Source organism: Phaethon lepturus, unplaced genomic scaffold, assembly GCF_000687285.1.
Source record: "Phaethon lepturus isolate BGI_N335 unplaced genomic scaffold, ASM68728v1 scaffold11649, whole genome shotgun sequence".
Lineage (NCBI taxonomy): Eukaryota > Metazoa > Chordata > Aves > Phaethontiformes > Phaethontidae > Phaethon > Phaethon lepturus.
In genome coordinates this window covers 41,600-50,610 of record NW_010564189.1, presented here as the reverse complement: position 1 = coordinate 50,610, position 9,011 = coordinate 41,600, and the positions used below count along the sequence as shown (strand labels likewise).

At 37.3% G+C, this 9,011-nt stretch overlaps 1 protein-coding gene across 1 annotated transcript in view; it reads left to right on the top strand.

Moving 5' to 3' along the window:
- Positions 1-5,920, top strand: part of MYPN (myopalladin) — a 48,777-nt gene extending 42,857 nt beyond the window's left edge. Inside the window, exons 17-19 of the mRNA XM_010294791.1 lie at positions 630-795; positions 3,031-3,164; positions 5,303-5,920. Of these exons, the coding sequence (XP_010293093.1) occupies positions 630-795; positions 3,031-3,164; positions 5,303-5,472 (470 nt within the window). The 3' untranslated portion in view covers positions 5,473-5,920. The remainder of the gene's footprint in view (positions 1-629; positions 796-3,030; positions 3,165-5,302) is intronic.
- The last annotated feature ends 3,091 nt before the right edge of the window (positions 5,921-9,011 follow it).

Below are 9,011 nucleotides of genomic sequence, written 5' to 3'. Positions count from 1 at the left end.
TTCCCTACAGGCAAGTATAAATAAATAGTTAATCCACTGATAGTAGGAGAGTTCAACAGCTATAAAACTCATCTGATGGAGGGATATGGACCTGGTGCTCAGTTGACAGGTGCCCTCCTGTTATTAACAGAGGGCTGTAAGAATTCTCTCTCATCATCTCTCTCTTGTCTCGGCAAAATGACATTCTTAATTTTCTCCCCAGAAAATGCTTAGGGTTTGAATTCACAATATATGTTGAGGCCTCCTAGATTTCAGTCCTGATTTTATTAGTTTTAAAATGTTTTTCAGTAGAAAAATACAAATATGAATACTGTTCTTTAATAAAGCCTTACAAGATGTGAGATACTGAAACTCATATGTCTGGCATTAATTTCCTGCAATGGTAGTATGTTTAGAGCCATTAGATATGCAAACATTCTTTTATGAACATCAGTTCTGCCTATTATTTTCTTTATGTTCCCTTACAGAGGCTATGTCATGGCATTTCACTTTCCTTCCAATATTCCATTAAGAATTCACAACCTATTTTGATATCACAAGAACAATTTTTCATCACGTTCTTCCATACTGCTCAAAGCGAATCAAAGAATAAAATATCTGTTGTTCAATAATTCCTTTTCTTTCTCCAGCAAAGGAAGTAAAAAAAGCCCCCATGTTTTTGGAGAAGCTTCAGAACTGTGGTGTTCCTGAAGGGTACCCTGTCAGATTAGAGTGCAGAGTTGTGGGAATGCCACCCCCCATATTTTACTGGAAGAAGGATAATGAGACCATCCCATCAAACAGAGAGAGGATGAGGTATTGTACTACTGTACTCATGATTGGAGTTATTTGTGGCTGGACCAATCGTTTCCAGGAAAACCTGTGTGATATGTACAGGTGGTGTTCTTCTTAAAACAACTTATTTCACCCACATAAAGATTTAAAAAGCTGGCCTCACTGTGAGGTGAACAATAGCTATTTCCTTGGTTCAGAATAAAGGCATGGAGCATAATATGCCACTGCTTCAGAGCGTGGTGATAGACCTTTCGGGCCATAGGCCTGATACAGCATATGCATCTTATCAAAGATACTATGATATGATATGTCAATGCATTTTAGCACCTTATTCTCTCCCTACACTATTTTTTTCTCAGTTTAGTTCTAACTATGGATGAATTCAAACTCAGAACAGTGAGAACATGGTTTTGAATGCCCCAGAGCATGGGATAATAGAGATTTTAGCTTATCAGATACAGAGGCTGATAACAAAGTTTGGTCACAAGCATCAGCAAAGACTTTGATCCATGCTTACAAAATACAACAATGTTTGAGTTCAGCTCTGGCATTCAAATGCATCGCTATTTTTTAGGTTTTGCAAAAGAAAAGCCGATGAAAATATGTGCCTGGCTGTAATTAATGAGAAATTAATTGTTTTCATTTATTTTTTAAAGATTTCTTCTTCAGCATAAATTTGATTTTTAATATTTTATTTTACTTGGCTCCAACTAATGATTTGATGCATTCATTGGATCTCTGAGATCAACTTCAAGAAATACTACATTTTTACATGCATACCCTGCAGGCTATCTGTGAAGAAAACAGCAGCGCTTGTTATGAATGCACACCTATCATGAGGGAAAGCTTACTTGAAAAAATCCTTCCGTGGTCTCCTTGTCCCCACTCAGAGACTGTCATCGCTCTCCAAAAAGCTCACCTGACTTTGATCTTCTATAGCCTCTAGTCTTTATTCCTCTGCCTCTAGGCAGACTACTCAAGGATTTATTTCAAGTACTGGTACTTTCACAGGAATTATGGTTACATACATGCAAACACCGTAGTTAACATAAAATGAACAACTGTCCTAAAATGCCTCGTTTTCCAGTTGTTTCACAGAAGCTTAGACAACAAGTTTTTGCGACAGCTCAGCAGAGGAATGACTAAGGGAAACTTCCCACACCTCACAATGCCAGGAGTTAACATCAGGCTTGTAACACCTCTGCAGTTTCAGCCAGTCATGACCAGACTGGTTCTGCACAGATCCACATGAGCAATGGGCAGCATTGTCCTTGTTTGTCCCTGTCTTCCCTCACTATTACCTTTCTGCCTGAAGCCAAGAGACCTTTTTTGTAGCATGGTATGGACATGCATGAGCATACTACTGCACCCTCAGCATAAGGCAAATTACGTAATGCAGGGAGCAAAGGGTGAGTGCTCCCTTTTTTTATTAGAGATGTTGGAAGCACAAAATGTCCTCTTGACCTGAAATTCTGTGGTTTGATGTTTCATTCCAGTTCATAAGGAAACAAAACCTCAAACTGCAGAACTTCTTGCAACTTCAGGTACTCTGATGCGCTCATCCCACCTCTTCCTTTATAATGAGAGAAACACCTGGGTTGATAAAAGAGATCAACCACAGCCTAGAGAGCAAAGGAGCCTCAGTCCGCTCATATACTGAATAGTTTTTCCTGGAAGTTGCAGACAGAAAGTCTTGATCATTGAAGAGCAAAGGAAAAGGAGGGAGTAAAGAAGCAGGTTTCTTCTAGAGTGTTGGCCAAATGAATCTTTAAGATTTTGCCACTTGGGCATTTTCTCATGGAAAAGGGTGCTGTAGAAAGATTCTGACTCCCTCTGGTTACCGTTGTGAAAATATCACAACTTTGTACAAATGTTCTTGGTATCTTGTTATGTTAGTCTTCCAGCTTCTGAACTAGGAAAAAATACAATATGACTGTGCAGCAGCTTTGCATGGGTTTAGTTCATTGGAATACAATGAACAATTCTGATATCAACACATACAGAACAACAATTCTGCTCATACTGTCACACCATGGCGTTGCACAACTGAGAGGAGCAAGAACAGATTTCACCTACTCTGATTATTGCTTGAGGCCAAACTGAAAGCAAATCTATTGACTATAAATGTCTTGGACTGCTACCTCTTTGAAGACTGAAGTTACAAATTATCTATTTCATATTTAATGCACATATTGTAAAATCTCAAAGTTGATGTGCTCTTGAGAAACACTAATTCCAAAACACTTGTTTTCCCAGCATGCATCAAGATACAACAGGGTATGTCTGCCTCCTGATTCAACCTGCCAAGAAAGCAGATGCTGGCTGGTATACCTTGTCTGCAAAAAACGAAGCTGGTATTGTCTCTTGTACTGCTAGGCTTGACATATATGGTAGGTATTGGCTAGTAACTAGAACAAATCAGAATTTATTTTCCTTGACTGGTCCCAGCCCCTACCTAATGCTTAGTCTGTAAATTGCTGGGTTTGATGTGGATTACAAATTAGTGTCATAGCATGGCCACAGCTTAATGTGGCCACCAGGAGGAGGTATAATGATGCAGCTAAATGGCCAAATTAGCTCTCCTGCATGAGTTTAAAGGCAGGTAAAGAGAAAAAACAGAGGGGGAATTGTGTACCATATTCTCTACTCCCATTTTCACATTCCAAATTCCCTAGACACATACGCATATAATAAACATGTATTCAAGCTGAACCTTAACTCTGTTCCCTCTGACACATGTCTGTGCTACAGCCCTGACCTGACATGGAACAATAAATTGCACACAAGAAAGTAGGCCCCTTCTGTGGAGCATGTATGATAGCTAGCCTCCATTAATTAGGCATAGCTTGTATCTAACATGTTTGTCTAGGACTTAGAAGGCCCTAGCCCAGTTCAAGAACTACAGCACATCAGTTAATTACCCTGTATCTATGCAAGATGTAATAGTTAAGACAATTTATCTAGAGCAGGAGAGTACTTTGATCACTTAAGCAGCATAACAAAACAGAAAACACATTCCACAAATCTTTGGATTAGAGCCATACACTCAAAGGAAAAAAAAAAAAAGCAAAACCATGTTTTCAACCTTCTATTTCTCATTTAAAAAAAACCCCACACTTAATTATCAGGGATAACCACAAGTCACCAGTGCATCTCTGTCAGTTTTCCGCCACCTTGTGGAGATATAGACAATAGTAATGTAATGTTCAAGAGAGGCCTGGTGAGAGTCTGATTCAAGTAAGGTCACATAAAATGGAAAATAATTCCTTAGGTATCTAAATGTTGCAAGACATAAATTAAATTTTCATATAAAGGATTCAAGGTACAAACAGGAAAAAGATGGAAAGTAAGAAATGCTTTCCAATTCCAACGACATTTTTCTAAAGACTCTGCAAGTCTAATACACCAAAGGGAGTGTCAGAAATGATTTTTCTGTGTGCTATTTTGAATGGATGAGGTTAGGGGATTGGAAGTGTGGTCTGATATTTGCAATTCCATGTGCAAAGAAAGAAGAACAGTAAATAATGAGTGTATTGTTCAAACAGAAACAAATTGGGGGCTGCAAGAAAAAAGGAGGCTCTTTTTCAAATATTTCCAGACAGACAGGGTCAAAATTCAGCATGCAAAGATAATGAACATTTCCTATCAATGCTTAACATGTAGATTGTAGGTCTGCCACACTGAGCTACTCTCAGAGTATTGTAGCCTGAACTTCTACTCTTTCACTTTAATTGCTGACAGATATGTTTGTCCAGTTTGGGTGCAGACCTGGAGGTTTTGTATAGATAAATACTGGAAAAGATAATATCAATTTCCCCTTTCTGAAGTGTTTAAGAATGTCAACTTTTAACTATTATATAATAACTAAATAGTCTTACAAAATTGTAATGGTATTCATTTATATAGGAATATGTTGAATGTTACTTTTAAATTACTGAATCGGTGTCTTTGGATTACATTTCTTTCAGTATGTTTAAAAAAATCTAGGAAACATGTTACTACTTGTAAGTAGCGAAGGGAAATAAAAATTGTAATCACTTCTTTAAAAAAAATCCCTTTATTATTACTTAATAATATAGGAAATTTAATATGGAAATTAAATACCACCAAAAAAACATACCAGGAAGAAAAGTCCCCCAGAGGATCGAGTAGTACAAAATCAGAGCCATCTTCAGTTTGTTCATCTCTGCTCATGCTATGATATGTTTTTAGTTTTGATTGCAAGACCTTTGGAGAAGGCTCCAAAGATTAAATGATTAAATTTTGGACTTAGTGAAATCCATGTAAATGTTGCCATTGAATTGAACAGGGATGGGATTCCATCTGTAGACTTCAATAAAAATACTCACCGTATAAACTACATAAATGATAATATTTGAAGGAACAGACCCTAAACCAGGGAACAGCAATGCTGTGCTCTCTTCAAGGATGTTGGAAGCAACTTTTCAGTTGTGTGCATTGATTTCTGTTGTTTCATTGCTAACTTAATTAGAGGTTTATACAGCCTATTCTGTTTCTGTTGCTTCAGCTCAGTGGCACCGTCAAATTCCACAACCAATAAAGCTTCGACCTGGTGGCAGCCGGTATGCAAACCTTACCGGTCAAGGACTCGAGATTTTTTCTGCCTTCCCAACTACTGAAATCCCTATGCTGTTTTCATCCCCAACCCAAAAGGTGGTGGAGAGTGAAGAACTCTGAAAAACAAACAAACAAACAAACAAACGAACAATTGTTCCAGTTACACCTGCAGAGATACTAGAACTGTGGAAAAAAAAAACAAAGAGGTACAAGCCAAGATGCTCAAGGTTTACAGGCAACTTGTTTGTAATTAAGTGTACTGCTGCTGCAAATGTTGCAAGTAACATATCACACAAGACTTTTGCATATGATTTTACTGCAGGATAATTGTGGTATGGAGTGTCGTGCAATACATTCAGTACTGTGTAGTTTGCTAAGAATTACATAGTAAACATAGTTTTCAGCACTTAAAAGCCAATACCACTTTTACTGCTTGAATTAAAGCTACTATGTTGTAGCAAGCTATGCTAAGGATTGATGATGTTTAGCTGGAATACTGCCAGTGAAAACATTGACATTACAATAACAATCCTGAATGAGGGTAAACAACATGACTTTGAATGTAATTCTAAAAAAAACCATGCCAGATAATCACAAAGCACAAGTTAAAGGGAAAAGATGTAACTCATTTTTATATATTATTATGCCAGATAATCTTAGAATTTTTGAAGACTAGATAAATATAGCGTTTCATGTAGGTACAGCTATATACCCTATATATTTATATTTGTGTGTGTGTGTACTCCATGAACTGTGTACTCATGGTGTAAGGATTCATAAAGTAAAGTAGAGGGCACGTGCATAGGACGCTAACATTAAGGAAACCAAAATTCCAGTTGTCTGATGCATGTTCTCTAGAGCCCACAGCTGAAACTGTTTTCCAGATGTGCTTCATATTTTTTTCTTTACAATGATAGTGATTCTCTGCCTTTAAACACAGATTATATTAAGCTTGTAACTTCACCATTTTTAAATATCAATCTCTTTTTCCTAATTTTTAATGTGACAGTTTTTAAAGCAACAGTTAGGTGCAAAGAGCTAAAAAACCTACTGTAACTAATAGTAGTAATAAATAAGGCAATTTAACGAAAGTGGAACAGACGGTGTTAAGTGACAACACTTAATGACTGCTTTAAATATATTTAGCATCTATACAGTTGTATTAATACCTCCCAGCACTTAGAATCTGTGAATATCTAAGATGATTTTCTGCATCTTTACGTTATTGCTATCCCCCTTCTTTGGACATTGTTTTCAAGCAGTTCTTACTGCTTTCAACATCACCAGAGAATGCAACAAAGTCCTGATCAAAGTCACAGAAATGAAAAGAAAAAATAACAGATACTTTCATTTTAGACCTTATTTGGATTTTTTCAAAGTTAAAAATCTAACTTTAAAAAATTACATATGCAAAGAAAACACTGAGAAGTTATCTTAAGAGCAAATGGATACTGGATATAGCCAGAGACTGCGAAAGAACCCAACTTTCATGGGGTTCCCTACAAACACAGCTTATGTTGTCTCTAACTCTTGGTTCCCTAAGGGTTTAGAGGGAATTAATTCCTTGTATTTTTCTACTTCCCACCTGAGTGAAGGCCATAAACCAAAACCATCATTATAACTTCCATGCATTTATTAGAAATCTCAGGCAATTCACCCTAGACTGAACACACCAGGAAGCTAAAATACATTCTTATCCTGAGAGACAAAAGAAGGTGCAGGTATTTTAGTGGGAAAGCAGAAATATCAGTTGTTGCCCACATTGTACCTCCTCCCTGCCAAACAAAACTAATAGTTACTAGAAGCAATGCATTCATTCAAGTGACTTCAGTTATGGGGTGCCTAACTTAAGACACATTGTGGGTCCGATTTTCCAGGATAGAGAACCTACTGCTCCTCTTATCTACATTTGTTTTTAGGGTGGCTTAGGGATTCCAAAACTAAAACTAGACTGAGTCAGAGTTGGGCAATCCAAAATTCAAAGTTTCCCATATTAGTAACTACTCTTGGGAAAATAATCCAAGGAAAGTTATTGGATTTTGCTTATTTAATCCAATGCTGTTGCAAAGTGGGAAGAGAGGAAATTAAGACGCAAAAGATCAAATTCTGCTCCCATATGCAGCCCTGGTCTTCCCATTGTTTCATGCCAGAACTGAAAAGTAGATTTTGATCCAAAGTATTCCAAGTTGTCTATCGGCCATCAGGCTTTATACCTAGCACAGGCTGAGTCAAGCGATTGCTTAGAACTCCTCTGTGGCCACCTTGCCTGCTTTGAGGGAGAGGTTGGACCAGATGACCTCCTAAGGTTCTTTCAGACCTAAACCACTCTATACTTCCTAAATTATTTTACTTTCCATTGCCTGCCTGAATATGTGAAATGTGGATTAAGTTACCTCTTGACTGAGTAGAAACTAAGAATTCAAGCAAGCACAAACTTCTTTTTTGGCTGGGATATATCTTATTAGGCAATTCTAACTCCAAGAGCAATCACCTTAATAAGAGTTCTTTATGCAATTTAGAAGAAAGCAATACTAGTACTTTCTGTCAGCAAATACCTGATTACCAGTGCTGGAATCATACCTGTTAATATTACTGACAGTAGTAGTGGTTCTCACATTTCACAACAAGAAACAACACACCTGAAAACTCAGTAAAAATTAAATTATAAAGCACACAGAGAAAATATGTAAACCATATCTCTTCAACCTTTTCTCAGTGATTCCAGTCAAATGTTTCCAAACTTACATCATTATAACCTGAACTGACGAGCTGAGGATTAAGTGGTACAATGTTTTTTAAAACGTACATTCAGTTCTTTGGAAGTGGGAGTACAAGAAGCTACTGCTGGAATACTTTTCCCAAAAATCTGTGTAAGAAGGATTAATCCTTAGTCATTCAAGAAGGGGCCCCAGAATTCTCACTGAGGGATAGGCTACAGAAAGTAGATCACCAAAATCTGTCAGCTGAACTATAACATTCTCTCCTTGACAGTATTTACTAGCAAAAGGATCAAAACTTTACCCATCACAACTTCCTACGTAATGCAGAAGTCCGTAATTTCAATTACTTTCAATGCAACTGATATAAACAAAATCAGAATCCGATCCTAAATGGTCTGTAGTCATTAAATTTTGCTCATTAACTGCTACAGGACATTTCTCCTCTGCATATACTGAGCCCATAAAATGAGCATGTAAAGGAAGCTTATGTGAATGGATGTAAATGCTGTGAATTAGTAGTATTGATGTGCTCACCACAAAGACGACTTGTTAGAAAAAGACAAAAAAAGTTATGTTTGTGTTGTTAACTGATGGAAAAACCACGGGAGAAAGGCTTGTGTAAGAAGCAAAGACAACACTGAGTTGTCACAAAACATGTGATGCTGTTTGAGTTCACGTCCCGTGAAGGATGGCACTATCTAATTATACTGTGTCAAGATGCACTAGAGACTATGCCACTGTGCTCCATTCCTGAACAGCTTGGCTGTTCACTGTTTTTGTTTAATTGAATAGCTGATTTGACTTCACACTAACATGGTATTTCATTCTCTTATTCAGGGCAGGCAACTGCAACAACAACGATCAATGTTAGAACTTCCACTGAAGTCAGTGTTAGCTATTATCTTCCAGAAGTCCATTAAATCACCAAAATGTAGAGCA